This window comes from Tyto alba, unplaced genomic scaffold (assembly GCF_018691265.1).
Source record: "Tyto alba isolate M040663 unplaced genomic scaffold, T.alba_DEE_v4.0 Super-Scaffold_22, whole genome shotgun sequence".
In the NCBI taxonomy this organism is placed as follows: Eukaryota; Metazoa; Chordata; class Aves; order Strigiformes; family Tytonidae; genus Tyto; species Tyto alba.
Genome location: NW_024881296.1, coordinates 31736733 through 31758773, shown reverse-complemented (window position 1 = coordinate 31758773; position 22041 = coordinate 31736733). Strand labels below are relative to the sequence as shown.

Here is a 22041-nt window from a genome sequence, read left to right as displayed (position 1 = left end):
CTTTTTGTTACAGTATCAATACATTGCATGTTTTGTGAATGGAAAACAAAAAAATTAGTTAAATACTTGTATTTTCAACTCTTAAAAGACTTTTTTTTTAAGAAAGAAAAAATCAGGGGCTACGGACAGGGAGGGGATTCAAGGGAACAATGAGGAAGATACTATTTGTTAAAATAGACTTTACATTCAGCATGCTTGCTGCCTTACAAGACTCTTTCCTTTCTCACTGAGATTTTTAGTAGTAGCAGAAGCTCTAAGGCACATTTGAAGAACAACAGCAATGTATAAACAGACATTTAGGGAACTCACTTCCAAGAGTAAGAGTATGATGCTAGGAAAAAATAAAGGAGTCTATTTAAAAATTTAATCAGTGAGCTGACAATACTGACTAAATGGCTTAAGGGTCAAGTTCTGAATAATTGACATTGATGTAAAATGAGGATAAGTCTTGAAAGTAAGAAAAATTTAAGATAGAGGAGCAGAACAACTCAAGCAAATGTAATCCCATCCTATATTGGCCACATTATATATTCTAAACTAGTTCACTGTGCTGGCAAAAATCTATAGTAGGAATTTGTGCCCTAGTTGTTGGGCACAAATGTATGAAAACTAGAACAGTAAGGATAGGGAAAACTGTAAATAATAGCAACTTCCCAACAATGGTAATAGTTTGGAGCTGTAATGAAGTGAGCAATCCAAACAAAAATAGCACAGGGATTTGTGAGTGATTGCATGAAGCCATGTTAGTAAGGAATATTAGGCATAGGTTCTGTGTTGGCTCTTTCATTGAGAAATGAATTCCAGAGATTTTTCACAATTTTACTCGGCAGTTGGGAAGCATTCGGGCCTGAGTTGATAGCAGGCATGTTGCTTTTGCATTTGCAATGGATCTAAATGAACGTAGATGTCTTACGCAGTTTGACATCATTTGAGGCATGCCTCTTCACTCTTTCCTCCTACACACATCTGCAACTGCTGCTGCTCTCCAGACAGCAGCAGCAACAGCAGGATCTGGTTGAAGCTACCCCCCCACTGGTACATTACCTTTGAGGCTGGTAGGATGGGAGCTCATTCCTTCCATTATGGATAAATGAGATAAAAAGGGAAATGACCTTCTAAAAAACCCCGTAGCAGCACAGAGGAGTTAAATGTTATTTTCCAGCTAAAACATTCAGTTAAAGTGGGAGCAGGGAATTTGCAGACACTTGTGTTTTTCCCTCAGAAGAACTGAAAAACATTTTGTTGTGGATGAGGCATAAATGTTGTGTGGGCTGGAACTGTACAACTGATTCATTTGGAATTTTGTAGCAGTGCAATGCTGTGAAGTTATAACAGCTCAACCTTGGAATTAATTTAGTTCTGGTACTCCTGTGCAACTATTAAATGTGGGAGTGATTTATTGTATCAAAATATTTAAAATTACTTGACCTATGGTGTGGAATACCGACAGTGATGTCTGCACAGAAGTGTGTTGTGTTGGAAGAGACTTCTTCCATGTAAGAATAGTTACATTTATATAGAGCCAATATAATCACAGTCATACTAGTGGAAGAACAGTCATGGTACTCCTTTAGTTCTGGTGGAAGCAAAACTGTACAGCTACCGTAGGGAGGCCCATATATATCAATAGAAATGAACGTGCTTTTACTGTGACTGATCTCATCACTGACTGAGGGATTTAATGGTTGTTTATTGCTTCCTGTTGTTGAAGATGTTGAAGAACCCAACACGCAGAGGCTTCTTTCTCAACCAGTTATTGTGTCTTCCAAGTTGCAAATCCCTGGCCTACCCCTGCGCTGGGAACAGCAGAGCAAGCTCCTTCCAAGTGTAGCTGGGATCCCAGCCAGTAAAGTTTCTAAGTGGAGTACAGATGAGGTAGGTTTCCCCTGTGTCTTCTATCTCACTGCCACTGCCCTTGAAGTCTTGGTTGATTCAGATCTTTAGGTTAGCCCCATAGATTAACAATAAGAATGGTCTAGGGGTCAGCATGGTCCAAGGAGCTGTTCCTGATGCATAGTTTGGGTGTCGCACACAGTTTTGGAGGGTGAGAATATAGTGCAGAGAGGAACAGCATGGATACAGTCAGGCCATGACACCTGACTTCAAGATTAAAACCCTGTCACTGTTCAAGTGTGTAATAAAGCTTGGACAGACAGGGTCTAGTCCCTGCTTTACTTTCAGAAGTACCTATGACTAAGGCAGTTTTCTGCAAGTGGGATAGTCAGATCTCTAATCGGAGAAAAATGGAACATGAACTCTGAAAAAGGCTTTACTAATTTCTGTGCTGTAAATAATAAAGAAGAGAAAAGCAGCAACTGTTTTGGTTTGTGAGAAATGATTCACCAAGAGAAGGTTCGTGATTCTGGATCTGCATGAGTAGAGCAACATGAGTAATTTTGAGGAAGTAGCCGTATCCCATTCTTAGATGTCTTGTGGACAAGCGTGGCATGTGCTCTTTTAGTGTGCAGATTCCGTGAATCCTGTCCTTAAATACCCAGCTGCATGACTCCACAGAAAGTGGAACACCTAATATGACGCTGTAGAAACAATAGCTAAAAAACTAATGATTGTCAATCTTTAAGACTATTTTGAGAAAACACTGGTCTTACTATATCTTCTGTTGTATACTTTTACTTTCGTGGCAGGTCTCTGAATTTATACGGAGTTTACCAGGATGTGAAGAACATGGCAAGGTGTTTAAAGACGAGGTGGGTGAATTTTATTTCAAAAAGATACAGAGTACAAAGTTTGGTGGAAAGATGAATTTTATGTCATTGTTAAAGATATATTTAAGGTAGTAGGATGAAGTGTATGTTTAAAGTCAGATGCAAATGTGTAAATGTATGGATGATTAGGTGGGTTTGCAGTTCATGGAGTGGGAAGTAAAGAAGATAACACTACTAAGTGTCAGGCGGGTCTTTCATGCTTCTCTAGCTTTGTTACTGTAACTGAAATTACTTTGAATGAATGGTAGAAGAGGAGGAACTTCATGATTTACTATTGTTCTCTCTTAATCTGGTTTGAGGAAATGTGTAAGTGTGCTATTTTAGTTCTGCAGGATGTTAATAAGTAAAATAGAGCAGTGGTTCGGGATAACCACCTCTTAAAACCCTTTGCATCTTGTCTGGTCACACTTTGCTCTTGATGCTCTTCCTCCTGAGACAGCCAGTTTGTGGAAAGTGGGAAGATCAGAAAGGTTCTGATGAGGTTCACCGGAGTGTGTAGTCACTTTGGAGCAAGCCAGGCATGCATTTCAGGTATCTGAGAAGATTGTTTTGCCAAAGTTGTCATTAGAAAGTGATAGGGCTTTTAAGTACAATAGGCCTTTATAAGCTAGGTTGGCTTTTTCTTTTCCGCTCAGAGGTTTGTTACTCCTGTTAATGCTTAGTTTCAAGAAGGCTGTTTGATTACAGATTGCCAGAGTGAGTAGTTGAGGTGGTGTCACAGCCAGACCATCTGAATGGGCAGAGTGATACTGTAATATCCCAAGTCTGCCAGCCTTTCAAGTGAAGAATAATTGTGGCACTTAGACTTGAGAAGGCACCTCCTGAGGAAAATGCATACAGATGGCCCTGCTAATCTCCCACTACAAAAGTTTTCAGGCTGTGCTGTAGATTGTGATGACTATTACAGTTGCATATCAAAGGACTGAAAGGCTGTATTTCTGGACATTTTGCACTTCCTTAGATGGTAGGCTTTTTGCAGTGGGGGCAGGTATGCAGGCCTAGATCATCCCTTATGTCACTTAGGGTGCCTCACCAATGAATTTATGATTGGTAAAAGCTGGTGTATTGCTAATCAGGTCAGCAGGAGGGGAGTGCCATAGACATGGATGAATCCTAAACATTTCATTCTCACCTTTCATTCTCAGAGGTGTAAGAAAATACTTCCCTGCTTTAGGATTCAGCTTCTCAGCCTTTGTCTGTAAGTAGGAAATTAGTCTCTCAGTGAGGCCAGCCAGCATGGACTGGCTGGCATCAGTAGGGCTTTCAGTAGGTAGAAGGTTCTGGTTCAAACTTCTGCTGTGGAAATGAACCCTCATCCTGTTTATATTAAGATGCTGCAAAAAGCTGGGCACCCCCACGTTCACAAAAAGGTGGGCACCCCCACCCAGTCTGGCTTTGTGTGTGAAATGAGTAGAAAGCGATTGTGCTAACTGCATAATGCTGTTCTCACTGCAGTGTTCCTTAACTTACAGTGCTGGGCTGTACTTGCAGGCTTCCTTTGCAGCCTGTCTGGTTCAGAAAGCTTGTCTTCTAGTCCTACAGAAACTTAATTACACCACTTTTATCTCAAATTAGTACATTTAAGCCTAAGCAGTGCTGATTTGTCCACAAGTGGCTTTTAGACCTACCTATCCTGCTTATGTTACACTGAAAACTTACTATAGATTCCTAAGTGACCTGAAGTGTACACAAGAAGTGTTGGAGTGAAGCCCTTGGAGGTGAAGACCTTGTGGCTCTTCACGTTCAGATTTAGCACTCCTGCTGACAGAGCAATTTGCTTGCAGGAGAGTATTCACTTGTAACATTTATTAAAATAGCAACACTACGAAGCTGGCAGGAAAAGTATTCAGTGTTTTGAAAAGTTGTGTTTGTGTCAAAGAGGCAGTTTTATGTAGCCTGGCCCCTGTTACATCAGGGACCAAATTCATTTTAATTTGCTGTTCAGTGAATAGAAATGGGTGGCCTGAAGGGGGTTCCAGTTCTGTCATCCAGAAGCTTTCTTATGGAGGCTTGCATAAAAGGAGTAGCTAAGATGTTAAAAAGCATTACTGTGCTGCTGTACAGTTGAATTCTACTTTATTTACCGATTTTACTTTTCAATAGCTTTTACTTTATACTGTCAGTATGACAATAAGAACTGGTTAGCTAAAAATTAGCCAGACAGTTGTTCTCAAGCAGAACGAAGATCATCATCCTGTTCTTTTGGACTAGCTGATCTATCTAAAAGGTTGAAATCAAAGCTATCCTGAAAGTATTTGAAAGTGCTTATATTCAACCATTCCTTTACACTGTCTGAAATTGCTAGGAATTTTCTTTTCATGTTTTCTGAAACATCTGTGTTGCTGCACTGTCAGACCTATTAATAGCTTTGTGTGTTTTTTCTTTTAAAGCAAATTGATGGAGAAGCATTTCTGCTAATGACCCAATCAGACATAGTCAAAATAATGAGCATTAAACTGGGACCAGCACTAAAGATCTTTAATTCCATTCTGATGTTCAAAGCTGCAGAGAAAAACTCACACAATGAACTTTGAAGGTAATGGAAAATGTGTACAAGCCAGCTTTCTCCACTGGAGCTCATGTTTTATTCAAAGCACAAAGACTTGTTAGAACTGTTGAGTAAGGACTCTCAGAAAGGAAGAAACGTAAGTTCAGCACTGGTGGACTATTTATATTCTCCTGGAGCCAGTACACATCTGAATCCTTCTGGGAAGTGTTCAAGCTTTTGAGAAGGTACTGTATAACAACGGAGTCAGCTAGTCTTATTTACCAAACTAATGGCGCTAGTTCTCTATGGATGGTTAGGATCCCTAACTTTCTCTGGATATAAAGAAAACCTTCGTTAATTATTTATGCTGTATTATATAAGGGAACATTAATATTTTCTAAGAATTCTTGAATTCTACTTCATGTACCCATTTTACTTTTCAGAAGCTTTTACTTCATACTATCAAAATAAAAACTGATTAGCCAAAAATTAGGCTACAGGTAGCCAGATGAGACTGTTATGGCTAATACGTATTTGTGCCATAGTTTAAAAATGAAACACTTAATGTTACATATGTGACACTTTATGCTACAGCATATAACTTTACAGATTAAAAAATTGTCTGTTTGCTTGTAACAAAACAAAACAAACCTTGTTGGGGTTGAAATTATAATGCTTTTTGATAACTGAATGTTTTTACTTTTGCACGATTACAAAATGTTATGTGAGTTTTTCCACCAGCATCTTTAATGTATTTTACCAAAAGATCAGTACAGAGAAGGCTGCAACTGAAAAATAAAGTTTGACTTCATAGAAGACTTTTTGTTTATGCTGCAGAACAGAGTCCCAGCCTTTTACATGGGACCCTGCTACAGTCCTTCAGCACATGAAGGAAAATACGTGTATTTTGAGGTAAAAACATTAGCAAAAAAGAAAATACATTCATTCAAGTCTGCATGTGCCAGTCTCCAGTATAGTTACCACAACAGCGGAGAAAAACAGTATGCTAAAGCTAGGACTGCTACTCTGGCTTCATATTCAACACAGGTTTGTTTCCCAATGGTGGGAGAATTATTTCAATCACTACTTCCTAGTTGGAAAATCTGATTCATAAATGAATAAGGCATAGGGGGAAAGACAAAGCACAGAGGAAAAGGATACTTAAATGCAAGTGGTGCATTGGCACATCCTAGGTATAAAATGCACGCATCTCACTGGGTCATTAGCAGGCTGCAGGTGCCCACCATCAGGTACTTAGGTGAGGCAACCTTCTTTCTTGGAGGATTATTCTAAGGATTTGTCAGGGAAAGTCATTGCACTTGGTATATATACGTAAGATGTAAACCAGATGCACTTTAAATGAGAGACAGCCTAGCTACTTGTATACCAAGGACTGTTCCAGAATGTTACTTCTGCAAGGAGAGAGAGTTGGATCAAGAGTTTTGGCAGCCCTCTTCTTAGCACTGCGGTGGGCAGTTGCTCAGCCTTTAGAGCTGAGAACAAGCAGAGCGTTTCTGTTGCGCAGAGCTGGGAGATTTTTACATCTTCCCACAGATTTTGCTAGGCTGTTCTTTGGCTGGAGTTCCTCGAGATTTCAAGAACTCTCTGTGCCCCTTCCAGATCATGTAGGTGACTGGTACCTGCCATAATATGAGGTGAAACAGGGTCAGTATGAAGTAAGTTGCATTGCTCTGTTAATTTCCTTCCATAGCATTGCATAAATAATATTTTTACATTTTGTTCAATATTTGTACATTCAAATTGCACTCTTATTGTACTACAATACAAATAAAACCTGAACTGGAGCTGTCTGTTAAATTTGTGTGTGCCCAGGATTCTCAGATGAACCCGGCTGTTCCCGAGGGTGGTGTGGAGTCATTCCTCACCGTAGCTCAATGTGGCCATGAGTTAAAAAGACAGCAGCTACTGTTGTCTGCCTTCTCCCTGAACACTTAGCTCACAGACAGCTCGCTGTCACAATCAGAAACCCATTTATGGACCTGGATTCTGCCACTGGCAGCAGTTTGCATTGCCCATGCAGATCAGTAAAATGCCAGATTCTTCTGTTTTCTTTCCTTTTGTCCTTCCACGTAGTTTATTCCCCCTCACCCTTTGTGTCTCTCTCTTGTGCCAGCTCTGTAACCTGCTGTGAGAACCAATAAAGAGATTTGCAGCTCGACAGAGATTACTTGGGGATGTTAGCAGCTCCCTGAATTTTTGTATACGTACTCACAAAGTCCTGTGATTTAAGGAATGGGTTTGTGTTAATACTATTTACAGGATGGAGAATAAACCTCACTTAAATGATGCAGAGCCCAACCTTTTATTCCTATAGCTATCACTTACAACAGTGAGGACATGCATAATCTCATGTGATCAGGTGGCAGGGTGTAGCCACCTCTGTTACAAAACTACACCCAACAAATTCACTCAGAAACCAAAAACACCGAGGAGACCTATTGAATCTTTAAAACAGCAGTTGATACCATTTTCTGTGTTGTGTTGGAGGTAACCCAGCCATCACACAGGTAAAGGTTGTCCCCTGATTTCCGTGGGAGCCAGGTGAGAAATCCTAAATCTTCAGCAAGAGAGTCTAGCCGTTAAATACAGCGATCCCCACTCATAGTGCAGGATCTCCCGCTGTGATCTCTGTGTTGGAGTCACCCCTGCACAGCCAGGCGTTAACAAAACTTCTGTGCTCTTCCAAGCTGTGTGTTTGAGTGTTTAAAGAATTGTGGTGACCACAAATGCCACTTTGCCTACACAGACATTTTTAGAATTGGTGGGAGATTGATCTCTTTAGTAGAAAGCAACGTTTTAATAAAAAGCCATTTTAATTTCTAATTAATTCAATGGGTCATGTTTGCTGGCCGCTGCTACTGTCCATCGTAAGGGACTCATCTGAAGCACTGTCGGGCAGTAACCCCTGGGATTTCCAGGCATGCAGGAGTTAAGAGGAGAGTGTTAGGGAGAAGAGGAGGGTGTGGAAGAAGAGAGGAGAGGGCCTCCGCTCTGTGTGGGTAGACAGGAGAGTCATCATGTGGAGAAGGCCGATTTGTTCTGGGGAACAAATTCAGAAAGAATATGAGGCGTTCTTTCCCCAGCACCAAAGCTGTGGTTACAAATGCACATGGCAGCATCCCAGATAAGTCATTCTTGCTACTTTTGAGAGCTCATCTCAGAATCCCTGTTTAGCAAATTCAGGATTAATGTTTATTTAAAAAAAAAAAAAAAGTTTCATGCATGGAGGAAATAGTGAAAACTCATCATCCTGCAAATTAAAAATCAGGCCCACCATCTTAAAACACAAAAATTATTATAGTAGGCTTTTGGTAATCATAACATAATGAAATTATGGTAATAAGTACATTTTTAATTTGTGTCACTTCAAATCATTAACTGTCTTAGCATCTGAAGAAGTGAAGGGCTCACATTAGCTCACAATGTGTTTTTTAAATTCTGACAATCAAAATATTACCCACGTTTGTTAAATGCTCCATATGGAAAAACAATATATGATACATGCAATAATCTAGAAAATTTTATTGTTGCTAATGCCTCTGCAGTGCTCTAGAATTTTAATTTAAAATCACGAAATTGCTTAGGTTTTAAATTTGTAAAAAAGTAGCCAGTACAATAAAAAAAAGGGGCGTTATTAAACATAACTGTTACATACATGCTTTCACCAGAATGGCACTGATTTATCTTCACAACAAAGGGATTTATTTTGACTAAATGTCAAATGCTCCTGAGAGGAGGGCTGTGTACACCATCAGATACTGGGATACTCGGGTGCTTCCAGCCCTCTCTTTACCGGGGTGGGCAGGGATGCTGGGCTCCTCACCTCAAAGACCAGGGACTCCAGGAAGTTCAGCGTCCTGTGGATTCTCTTTGGGCACGGGATATCGAACACATGAAATGCAGCCACCAGCGCGGCCAGGGCCATGGTGCAGTCATCAAGCTGGGCTAGCTGTTCCCTTTCCACGTATAGCGCAAACTCACATGAATTCACATTGAAGGGATTTTTTACTTCCAACACTGGTGTCACTGCTTTTACCTAAATTTTAAAAAGGATATTTCAAATGATGCCACAGCATCATTTCGGTGAACAGGTCAGAGGATTAAGTAAGCTTAATAAACCTGCTTTAAATTTAGCTAGTATTTCTATGAATATTTGCCTTCTACCCAAAAGGCAGGCTAATGTCATCCTTTTCCAGCAATTAACCTGAGCCACCAAAAGGCCAGGTGATGTGCCCAGGCAGCTGGTATAAGGAAGAGAGAGTAAAACTGCTGGTGCTCTGTCTCCTACCTCCTCATTCACTGCAGCGAACAGACTGGAATCATCTCCAAAGACATCTGGCAGAAGTAAACACGCAGCAGTCATTTTCATATCTGTCAAAGGCAAGGATTTTTACTAAATTACAAATGAAAACATTCTGGCATTCTGGTATCATACTGGAAAAGTAGATTGCAGCCCGTGTAATAGTTAACAGCTCAGCAGTGGAACTGTTCAGTCCATTTTGAAGAGTAGTTTGTACCAGAGTGAAGGTTTAGGTGCCTCAGCAGGCAATGGGCATTAGTATTCAAATCATTCATGTCACTCTGCTACTCAATAATACGGCTAAATCTCTCTCACAATAAGTAAGCAGGCCTTTGGGTTGCTTCTAGTGGAGTTTGCGAGATGAGTAGTCCTCCTGCCTACACCATCCGTCCCCAAACTCCTCTCTCCCCAGTAAATCAGATGTCTCTGGGGGACTTGTTGCCAGAGAACTCCACTCTGAAGGCTGTGGTATGAGCTGGTGCTACAGGATCTCCTGGGATGGGGTACCCACTACCCCTCTAGTTCAGCTGTGATTGACTAACATCTTTTTTGCACCTCAGGCTTCCAGTGTCGTGTGTTCCACTGAACCTCTCTTGTCAGGAGTTTATTATCTAGGTGCCAGGTCAGGTTGTTTGTGAGAGAAAAACAGGGAAGTAAAAGCCTTGGGACTTTACTAATGTATGAGTTAAAATCTTTGTGGGCATATTGTATAAGAAAAGGGAAAAATACTTAACAGTGTCCATAGCATTCTAAGTCCAAAGGTATGAGTAGAAAGTCCATAAAAACTTTTGGAATTGGCTATTTGTTGATGCTTTTTAATCTATCATGAACTATTGAGTACTTGTCTTTTTAAGCTTTAAGAAAGAAACCCCTTGTATTTTAGCCTACTCCGCTTGCTTCTTTAAGAAACGGCCTGGCAATAAAAGGCATGAAACTGCTATAAGAAACACACGTGTTCACACTGCGTCACCTTTGACTTGTCATCCTGGCATTATGCCTGTTTGTTAGAAAATGATAGTCTAAGGCGCACTTCTCACAGAGCTAAGCTGGGGCATGGGCATCGACAGCTGCAGTCTGAGAAGAATAACGATTCTGAGTAACTGCTTCAAAGGTTTTGCCCCTGCAGAACCACACTCCCCAGGCTTCTCAGACTGAAAGAAGTTGAGTGGCTGTGGGTGCTTGCTCCCTCGCAGCCAGCGAGCCCAACACGTCGAGGTGCACGGACCTCTTCTCGTGGTGTGGCACCTGCTCGCCAGAGGTACCAGCTCGTGCACTCACTCCTGTAACAGGTCTCTGCAGAGGCGAGGTACTTAAACACAGTTAAGGGTAACCACTTCTTTTATTTCACTGGGATGAAGACTTTAACCACAGAAACAGTACCTCTCTTTCTAAAGGAAATTGTCTCTTTTTTATGAGACGATTTCTAAACCAGAAAATTAGTTTTCTGCGTGTAATTTTAGAAAATAATAAGCACTCTTTTACATATCTAGAAATTCATAATTCTGCTCATATAGCAATGCATATTTTAAGGCAGTTACTAACTTTATCTAACCTGCAGCCTTTTATTCAACAGAGAAAAGTTTCAATACCCGACTGACTTAATTTTCCTAGAAATTTATTAGCATTTATTCTTAATGCTTCCCCATCACTATATATTTATCAAGCAACTGTGACATTTTTAAAATGTTTTTGCAGTAAAACTGGAGCTAGCTTAGTTATATAAGTAGAGAACAATTAGCTACAACAAAACTCTGACATTCAGTGTATAGAAGATTTGTACTGACATTTCAGAATATCTTCCTTTGTGTGCCGCTTCAGATTTTCTTGTAGCATAATGTTAATTGGATTATTCCTCACCACATACAAAGATAATATGTTTTCCGAATAAATCTCCAAAATCTCAACTGTTTTCTTATAAATATCCATGTGTGTGAGAAGCTGGAACTCCCTAAAAAGCTGAAAGAAAAATATTTGGTATTATTGCAATCCTCAAAAACAAAACTGAAAAGAACATGAGGTGCACACTTTGAAGACAGGATAAAACTAGCTGAATAAAATAAGATCAGAAACTGGGGGGAATGGTTTAATTTCTTTTCAAAGCAGGGAAGAAATACATCAAGTAACACAAAATCCTTCAAATAAAGCACTGGTGTTGTATGTGGCATGTTTAACACAGGACTGGTGAATCTTTCAAAGTGGGGTTAGCAGCAAAAATATGAGTTAGATTAAAGAGAACAATGTCCATGGATACTTCACTGGAAGCATCCGGTAAAATACGTGCCTATGGTTGAATCACATCTATAACACAAAATTCAGCATCATTATTAAAAATAGCTCTGTTACCTGATAAGGGCATCTTAAGAAAGGAAATAGTCTAAGAATGTCTTTTAAAGGTGCCTTATCGCTGATCATCTTTCTCCGTATTTCTATTGTCACATTCATTCTGTTATCCACTTCTTTCCAGTCCCTCTGAGTTTTCATATATTCTTGCTTAAGCCACTTAATATGTATATCCATTGCACTGCCTTCAAGATGAACAGGTTCTTCCTATCAAGGAATGAAGGACAGAATTGTAACAAATCAGCTAGTCCTTTTATCTGATGTGGCTGGTGTGATTTGAGCGTAGTCGAAGTATAGTTAAGCTCAGCAGAAAGTACCTGTAGTGTAGATTCAGTACCAGCTCTGTGAACTCACCCTCATAGCCTAATAATTACAGTAAGATCCTATAACTATCTGCCAAGTCTCCCAAGCTCAAATTACATATTTGAGGATATTAATGAAATTCCTATGTCTGTATCTGGCTTGCCTAACTGTGGTTTATTGGAAATTAGTAGGCAGTTCCAATGATGACTCAGTGCTTAGCAATATTAGCTCTGTATTACCAAGAGAAACAATATTTTCTTCATACTCACACAGGTCCTAAAAGCAGGACAACTTAACTTTCACATTTATGCAACTGAAGTATTTACCCCCAAGGAGACCAGCTCCAAACTTTTAACTGAATGCATTATTTGAGCAGTTTGACTGTTAGTGTTTTCAAAAAGTTATTTTGTACTCAAAGACAGTTAATAATCTTACTCAAAATTACTATTATTGTCCCTGATGTAATTCCAAACCCAGTAATTACTATGAGGAGGAGTGGCTATCCAAAGCAGTACATCAATGGCGGGAGCCTGGGGCTCTTTAGTTTCTATCAGAGGATGCAGAGAATTTGCTCACTGAAACAAGCTGAGATGACCTACAGATGTACTGTTGGTACAGTTACTTCTCTTGGGCTGCATTTACACTGCCTTTTCTCATACGTATTGTCACTGATGCAGCTGTTGTCTGTGTCGGTGGTGGCCTGTGGGTCAACACCAGAGGGAGTTGAGATACTTCATCCTGTTCCCCAGAACATTTAAGACACAGAGCTGCAAAACACACAACATCCAAAACTGCTTCGCAGTGCTCGGCATGTGCAATTAAACTTTCCAGTTTAATTAGCATCCTTCTTTAAATTGTGCATGTGGTATTCCAAGGATGGTTGCACAAGGTACACCATTAAAAAACTGTCTCCCTTCTAGTATATATCCGTGGATTTCAATAGCCATTTGGATCACAGAAGAAAATAAGCCCTGCACACAGGACAGGTACCTACCATGACTCCTGTAGGTACTGCCCTGGCCCTTGCTAGGTTGCTGTATTAGCACAGACTGTGCTCTTTCTAACCGAGGATTTTAGTCTTAATTGTATTACAATGGTAATGTTTGTTGTGACCAGCTTGAGTAATTATTCCTGTCTTCTTCACTGTGCATGGACAGAGGCTGTGGGCCAGACAATTTAGTCCCATACCCTCCCTCTACCTGACTGAGAAGGGTGCTGGGAAAAGTTTTAAGTAAGGATGAATGTGCAGTGGTACTTCCTCTGTGTTCTGCCAAGACTCCACTGAACTGGGGTTCATGGACTCCCAGGGGTTATGTCCTTTTATTTAACAACCTTCAGTAGATTTTTTCCTTCCATTATTTCTCCCAGTCACTTTTCCAACTCTGACAAAATCATACCTTCCACAACATTCTGTGTTAAATTCAGCAGTTTAACAATGCACTGTCAGGAGAAATGCATTCTTTTGTTTGTTTTCTCCTGCTGCTTCTGCCTTCTAATTAGGATTCAAAACCTATTCACCATCTTCTTGGCACTGTAATTTTATAGATATGTCATATTCTTTCCTCAACCACCTCTTTTCCAGATGAGACTGTCCTAAGCTATTTAATAATTCCACGTATAAAATCTGGTCCATACTTTCAATTATCCTTGTTACTATCTTTGCATATCTTCTAATTTCACTACAGCCTTTATGAAATGGGCACAGTAAAACTTAAAATACCAGTTGAGATGCTGTGACACCACAGGTATATAGAGTGAAATAATATGCTTCTTTTGTTTCTTTCTTAAATAATTCTGAGCATTCAATATACTGGTTTGGATTGCTGCTTGGCATTGTGCCCAATTTTCTTTGGCATAATATAAAAATATCATTTGTAAATGGTACAAATAAGCTCAGAGCCCATCACTGTAAATGTTTTTAGGACTGGGTTTTCTCCTTGTGCCTTACTTTTTATCTATCACTGTTGAATTTTATCTGCTGGTTTTTTGCACTGTCACTCAGTAGCATGGGGTCCTTCTGCAATTCTTCACTCAATCTTTGTCTTTAGTACCCTCAGTAGTGTCACCAAATATAGTCAGCCACCTATTTTCCTTTCTCCACATCATTTAGAAATATATTGATCTGCATAAACTAAGCATTAATATTTTCTGCTGTAAAAAAAACCAACTATTTCTGCCTACCCTTCTTTGTTCTGTCTTTGAACTGTTTATCCATGCGAGGACCTTCCTGCTTACCCCCTCAGATTATATCCTCTAAGAGCCTTTGAAAGGCATGTGGTGACATCTCTTCTGAAGTTAAAGTAAACTATATCAGCTGGATATATTCCTGTGTCCTCGGGGTTGTTGAATACTTCAAAGAACTAATGAATTTATGAAGAATTGCTTCTATTTACAGAAACTCTGTTGATTCCTTCCCAATGTGTTCATCTCTTGGGCCTGCATTACAGTACTTGCCAATTTGGCCAGTAAAGACAGCAGGTTTCTTGGTGAGTATATTCCCCAGCTCTCTCCTGAAACTCTGAAAGCTGACATCAAATTAGCTACCTCCAATTGTCTAATACCAAGTCTGGTGAGAGAAACTGCATATCACAATTAGAAAATTACCTATTTTATCCCTTGACACTTCTGAAAATTTTGCACAAATATCACCCGGTCCTGGGAATGTGTTACTGCTCACTTTAACGTATTATTCTGTAACCTCTTTACTGACACACAAATCTGAGACAGATGCCCTGATACTGCTGATGAAGAATGGTTCCAGTAACATGATTGCCTGAACTCCTTGTCTGAGAAGCCTCGCAAAGTCTGTCTTGTTTTTGGGGCACGGCTTTATATTCTGCAACCACTCCAGCAGCTGCAGAGTGCACCCCGAGCACTCCTGTCCCTTAGCAGCATCAGGCTTCCTGCTTCTCATCTATTTGAAAAAGCCTTTATAACCATTGCAGAAAAGGCAGAAAACCACAAAACCAATTCTGTGTAAATCTCCAGTGGATCGCTTACAGTCATCAGAGTCCTGGTTTGCTGCTAGCAAGTCATCTCTGCAAGCTCTCTGCGTCAGTGTTTGGTGTTTTCTGGTATCTAATTTATATTTGTTACTGACTGAATACCATTCTATTAATCACACATCCCCAAGTGAGCCATTCAGCTGTTCCTTAACCACCTAACTTTCACTAAGTAGGACGGACTGTCTTTTGCTTCAGCATGACCACTGTGCAAAACCAAGCGTTAGTCCATTCTTGTCAGCCTCAGGATGTTCATGCTTTCTCACACGTGCACACACACAAACTTGGACTGTTGTTTGGGGTTTTTTCATTACATTTATGTTTTTCACTCTGAGCGAGAGCTAGTTTGAAGTCACTGACTCCAAACAGCTCTGTTACTACTGGCTTCTCCTGTGGGTCTGCTTCCAAGCTTCCTGCCTGTAGAGCCAGAGCTTCTTCAGCCACCTGATGTGGAGAACAGCGGCTCATTTCCAGAGGGTCTGTCACCTTCAGTGCCCTACTTGCAGAGGCAGAAGAGCAAAACAAACTCAACCTAGGCTGCTGTAACCACAGACTGACAGAGCTGCTTAGAAACAAACTGAGGAGAACAAGTTGTGACCTTTAGTCCAGCTTATCTCCATCGCCCCTGTCAAGGCAAACGCCACTTGAGTTGATGGACTTTCCATGTATTCATCTCTGTCCTTGAGAGCTTGTTTAGCTAATGACATTATTAATTAGGTAAATGAGACCATTTGACATTTTTGCAAGCATCAATGGCAAGCTACCAATAAGAAATAGAGCAGTGGATGTAAGGAAGAATTGCTGTCACACTTGTCTACAAAGGAAAAAAAATGTGATGAAAGGCCAAACTTCATTGTGCAAATCATCCATTACATATGAGCAACAAGCCAAAGTCAGTGCTAGAATTGGTTTTCTTGCAGTATCACTATCTGTGAGCTTTTCACCTTTCTAAGCTGCACAACTAGGCTGAAGGAAGGTATCGTTAGTGTTGAGAAAATGTTGCAATGCAGTGCTGCTGCACAAGCTGTTCTATCAGCTCTGTTCCCTGTATAGCCCCAGCCCAGGGCTGCATGCGCAGTCAACTGAATAGAACATTAATAAAATGTTGTAACAAAGGTAATGATGTGCCTGACAGTTCAAAGGATGTTGATGTATGAGAAACTGGCCCTTAGCTACCGAAGCAATGGGAGATCTATCATTGTGACTACTAAGAACTGAGACGTACAGAACTTGAGGTAATCGCCCTTGAAGACTAAAAGAAAACAAACAACGAAGTGGTCGGACTCCAGAACAAGATGTGAAACCCATTGTCAAGATAATAATGCTATCATTGTGACTACTAAGAACTGAGACGTACAGAACTTGAGGTAATCGCCCTTGAAGACTAAAAGAAAACAAACAACGAAGTGGTCGGACTCCAGAACAAGATGTGAAACCCATTGTCAAGATAATAATGACTGATAAAGTATAATTCTGTGTATTCTGGATTAGGTAATGCTTTGTAGGTGCATAAATACATGTATGCGAACTCATGTAAGCTGTCACTCTCTGCGGAGGTGACCCAACGCTGCTGGACCTGAATAAAATCCTAGAGTAACCCACGACGGAGTTCGAGTCTCCTTTAACAGTTTTGGCACCCCAGATGGGACTCTAGGCTGTGACGGGGAGGACGAATAAAAGAGGATCCCGATATTACATCCTACAAACTGCCGGCTACAGAAAGGTGAGTTCAAGTCTCCCCTTGTCTGTGTTTGTGGGTTGGAATAGGAAAGGATCACTCTGAAATACCCCTCACAAAGAAAATTGCAGAATGGGAGGATATCCTTCAGTACTTAAAGGATCTCCCTTGGCAGAATTATTAGCAAATTGGAATAAACTTTCTGGGACAGCAGGGTTGAGTAAAAGTAAAATTATAGTGTTATGTCAAGATGACTGGCCATTTTTAACCAGAATTAGAGGGGCAGGTCCCCAAGAAGTATGGCCACCTGAAGGTACCTTCGATGAAACTAGGTTGAAATGTTTGAGATTGATATTAGAAGATAGGAATCCGCAGCAGATGAATTATTTATTTTTATGGCTGGAATGGGCCGATTTGAGAAATCGTATGGCTCTAAAGAAACCTATGAAAAGAGAAGAATTAATTGCCTTCCTTGATGATCATCAGGGAAAGAATCAGAACCAGAGTTCCCATCCACAATCAGAAGGGAAATCTGTTGTAGGACAATATCCTATGGTAGTGGAATTTCATTCCAATCCTAGAGTAGGCCCCAACTCAGGACCTGAAGTTCCTCCAGTTATTGCAGTTTCCACACACCAACCCTGGAAACCTGGTGATTTGATGTTGTGGCAAGAGAAAATGCCAAGGTTAAGGGACAATGCTGAAAAATGTGCTAAGTTTTTGTCTAGTATTATTAGAGACTATAAGCCCAATTGGGAGGATATGCAAACTTTATTGCAGGAGTTGTTTACAAATGAAGAGAGAGAAAGGATTATGCTGAAAGATCGTGAAATGAGTCAGAATACACCCGGGAGACCAACTTGGCCACAGGCTGATCCGAATTGGCAGATACACACACAAGATGGGTTACAGGCTTGGCGAACTGCGACTAATTTATTAATAGAAGCGGTACGCCAGTGTGAAGAGAGAGTTACCAATTGGGCGAAAGTCCAGGAATGTACTCAACGCACCGATGAACACCCTAGTGATTATTGGCAGAGATTAAGAACAGCACTGTTACAACACGGAGGGATGACTGAACAAAATTTTCAGGAAGCTTTAGCTATTAGTGTGTATGTTAATCAAGCAGCCCCTGATATTCGAAAATATTTTCAGAAACATATGCCTGGCTGGCAAAATGAAAGCTTGCAGAAAATCATTTCAGTAGCCAACTTTGTATATAATGGTAGAGATGCAGAAAGACAAGAGAAATTAGAAAAAGAAAAGAGTGAAGAAAGGAGGAGATTAGAGAAACAGCGGGAGGAGGAGAGAAGGCGAGAAAGAAAAGATAAGAGGGATGACATGTATTTACTAGCAGCTGCTTTAGCCCAAAATATGCGAGGGCGAGGTGTTCTGAGAGGAAATCGGGGACCGAGAAGGGGATTTCCCCCCGGTAGAGGTAGAGGAGGATGGCGTCCGGTTCCTCCTACCACAGGAGGTACAGTAGAATGTTATTGGTGTGGGAATGTAGGCCATATGCAAAGAGAATGTCCTATTCGCCCTAGGCAGACTCTAGAACAAGCTGCTTCACCTTACATCGGAGGAGCTGTTCCTCGTCAAAGAAGTTTCTCGCAGTAATGTCAGTACCGCTGAATTCGGATGGACAATTGATTGCTGAAGTGAATGGTCGACGAGTTATCTTTTTAGTAGATACTGGCGCTACGTTGTCTTTGTTAAATTTTGATGAATTTGAAAAATCCAGTGATAGGATAATTATAAAAGGAGTGATTGGAGCGGAGGAGAAAGCCCTGACAAAACCCTTACCCATTTCAATCGGAGATAGACATACTTGGGCTCGGTTTGTAGTTTCCCCAGGATCCCCTGTATCTTTACTTGGAAGGGATATTTTGCAAGATTTAGGAACTCAAATTGCTTTGGGAAAGAAAGGACTTTTCCTGGTTTTTATAGGGTCAGCTGTAGTTGTAAAGGGAGAAGTCCAACAAGTTCCCTCAATACCATGGGAATTGAGAGAAGTTCCCAGTGCCCTATGGAGTCAATCTAGTAAAGATGTGGGACTTCTGAAATCTGCAACCCCCGTAAAAATTAAGACTAAAGGTGGTATACCCCCAGCAGTTAAGCAGTATCCTATCGTAGCAGAAGCTATTCCTAGTATCACTAAACAAATACAGAATTTTTTGGATAAGGGCATTTTAAGACCTACTGTTAGTCCTTTTAATACTCCCATTTTACCTGTAAATAAAAATCGAAAGGATGAGGATGGAAATCCTGAGTATCGGTTTGTTCAGGATTTACGAGCTGTAAATGAATATGTAGAACCCCCACATCCAGTAGTTCCCGATCCTTCTACTATCCTTACAAAAATACCAATTTGGGCGAAATACTATACTGTTTTGGATTTGACCGGAGCTTTCTTTACAATACCAATTGACCCTGACAGCCAGAATTTATTTGCCTTTACATGGGAAGGTCGCCAGTATACCTGGACCAGACTTCCTCAAGGATTTACTGCTTCACCAACTTTGTTCTCTCAAATATTAAAGAGAGACTTACAAGATCTGGAACTACCGGCTGGGTCAGAATTGATACAATATGTGGATGATTTGTTAATTGCAAGTAAAGATTATGACAGTTGTGTAAAAGATACTAAATATGTATGTCTTAGATTATATGAGAAAGGACATAAAGCATCTCTCTCCAAATTGCAGTTTTGTGAGCCTGAGGTAAAATATTTAGGGTTTATACTAGCCGAAGGTACTAGGAAATTAGATCCAGATAGGGTACAGGCAATTCAGGAAATCGCTAGACCTTTGACTAAGAAACAAATGAGAGCCTTTCTTGGACAAGCTGGATATTGTAGACCGTGGATACTGGGTTTTTCAGAGATTGCAAAACCTTTGGTAGAGACTACTAAAGATGTGAGCCCAGAACCCATACCATGGACGGAAGAATTGGAAACAGCTTTTATGTCCATGAAGACTGCCTTGGTAAATGCTCCAGCTCTTGGGTTACCAGATTACAAAAAACCTTTTAAATTATATGTAACAGAGAACAGAGGAATTGCGAAGGGAGTATTAATTCAGAAGCATGGACCCTACGAACGTCCTGTAGCATACTATTCTGTCACCTTGGACCCAGTTATCAGAGGATCTCCATACTGTCTGCGATCTATTGCCGCAGCTGCTGAGCTGGTGGAGAAGGCAAGGAATATTGTGCTAGGCCATTATCTCATAGTTGCTGTTCCCCATGAGGTTGAACTTTTACTAACTAAATATGCAGAAAAAGCGCTTTCTGCACAAAGGACACACAGATATGAAATTATCCTTTTGCTAACAGAGAATGTCAAACTTGAGAGATCAAAGACTCTTAACCCTGCTACCTTACTCCCAGTGACTGAACCTGAAAGATCACACGACTGTGTAGCTGTCTTGAAAACCATAAGCAAGACTAGAGAAGATTTGAGGGACACTCCGGTGGAACACCCTGATTTGAATCTCTTTACTGACGGATCTTCCTTTTATCTTCACGGTAAAAGATTTACGGGCTTTGCAATAGCTACTGAAAAGTTTGTTCTCATTGCTGAACCCTTGCCACCGACATTAGGAGCTCAAGCTGCAGAATTGATAGCACTAACCAAAGCAGCATTGTATGCTAAGAATAAACGAGTTAATATTTACACTGACTCGAAGTATGCCTATGGCATTTGTCACGCAGTCGGTGCATTGTGGAAAGAAAGAGGCTTTCTAACATCTGCAGGTAAAACCATTGCACATGGGTCTTTGATTAATGACTTGTTGTTGGCAATACAAGAGCCAAAGGAAGTTGCGGTAATTTATATACCTGCTCATACGAAGCGCACTGATCAGCTTGCGACAGGTAATTTTCTTGCAGATGCCGCAGCACGAGTCGCCGCTACTAAAAATTACCCCACGACTGAAGTTGTGGTTGCTAATTTCTTTTCTATCCCAAACCCTGCTACCCTTTATCATGATGTCCCGACCACCGAAATGGAAGAATGGAAGAAGATGCAAGCTGTGCAAGATAAAGGGATCTGGACCCTGAATGGTAAACCTCTATTGCCCAGAAGGTATGTACTGCCGCTTGCGCGTTGGTACCATGAGAAGGGGCATGGAGGTCCCGAAGCAGTAGCCTCAAAGGTAACGCAGCTATGGGCAGCACCAGGAATCTTTTCAGCAGCTAAGAAACTGACTGAAGGATGCTCTTTGTGTAAGAGATATGGAGATATAAGGCCAAAAGTAACGCCAGGGAAGAGGCCGCCAGCAGTCTATCCTTTTCAGAAACTTCAGATTGACTTTGCGGAAATGCCAGCCGCTCTCGGATATAAATACTTGCTGGTAATAGTAGATCAACTCTCTGGGTGGGTAGAAGCTTTCCCGACCCGGAAGAATGATTCAAAAATAGTTGTAAAAATCTTGCTTAAGGAAATCATTCCTCGATATGGCGTACCTGAGGTGATAGACTCTGACCGTGGACCGCATTTTACAGCATCTATTTTATTACAAGTTTATGTAACCCTAGACATCAAAGGACAGTTTCATACTCCGTATCACCCACCTTCATCAGGGCAAGTAGAAAGAATGAATAGAACAATTAAGGAGAAGTTAGCGAAAGTATGCAGTGAAACTGGATTAAAGTGGCCAGAGGCATTAAATTTAGTTTTATGGGATCTTAGAACTACTCCAAAGCAGCCGTTAGGAATTAGCCCAGCAGAGGTCCTATTTGGACGAGTTTTAGCTGTACCTGGTTCATATATTTCAGCAAAAACTGCACTACTGGACGGAGATGAGAATGTCACTCAATATTTATTATATTTACAAGACTCCTTTCAGAAAATTAGAAAATATGCATATTGGTATCAAGGTGTGACACCAGAAGTACAGGTTCATGATTATAAGGTGGGAGATGAAGTGCTGGTAAAAACATTTAAACGAAAGAATAAGATGTTGCCGAAATGGGAAGGACCTTACCGTGTGTTATTAACTTCTTTTTATGCAGTTAAAGTGGAAGGCAAAGAACCTTGGATTCATCACTCTCATGTCCGAAAGCTTTGAAGAATGTATATACCTTTCTTGTTTAGTATTGTGATCCCAGCAGTCTGTTGCCATTATTATACTTTTGTGTTCAAATACTATTCTGTGTATTATAATCGTACTGTGGAATTAAGT

The 22041-nt window shown here is 40.6% G+C and overlaps 2 protein-coding genes across 13 annotated transcripts in view; one reads left to right on the top strand and one right to left on the bottom strand.

The window, feature by feature from the left end:
- L3MBTL3 (L3MBTL histone methyl-lysine binding protein 3) overlaps window positions 1-6032 on the top strand; it is a 110592-nt gene extending 104560 nt beyond the window's left edge. For all 11 annotated transcript variants that reach the window (XM_042795708.1, XM_042795707.1, XM_042795709.1 and 8 more), the window contains 3 exons: window positions 1712-1875; window positions 2646-2708; window positions 5117-6032. In XM_042795708.1, the coding sequence (XP_042651642.1) occupies window positions 1712-1875; window positions 2646-2708; window positions 5117-5260 (371 nt within the window). In that variant the 3' untranslated portion in view covers window positions 5261-6032. The remainder of the gene's footprint in view (window positions 1-1711; window positions 1876-2645; window positions 2709-5116) is intronic.
- Window positions 6033-6133: 101 nt separating this feature from the next.
- The window catches only part of SAMD3 (sterile alpha motif domain containing 3), a 53595-nt gene continuing 37687 nt past the window's right edge, over window positions 6134-22041 (bottom strand). For both annotated transcript variants that reach the window (XM_032983167.2, XM_032983166.2), the window contains 5 exons: window positions 11879-12082; window positions 11320-11491; window positions 9524-9606; window positions 9059-9271; window positions 6134-6854 (listed from right to left, as the gene is read on the bottom strand). In XM_032983167.2, the coding sequence (XP_032839058.2) occupies window positions 6753-6854; window positions 9059-9271; window positions 9524-9606; window positions 11320-11491; window positions 11879-12082 (774 nt within the window). In that variant the 3' untranslated portion in view covers window positions 6134-6752. The remainder of the gene's footprint in view (window positions 6855-9058; window positions 9272-9523; window positions 9607-11319; window positions 11492-11878; window positions 12083-22041) is intronic.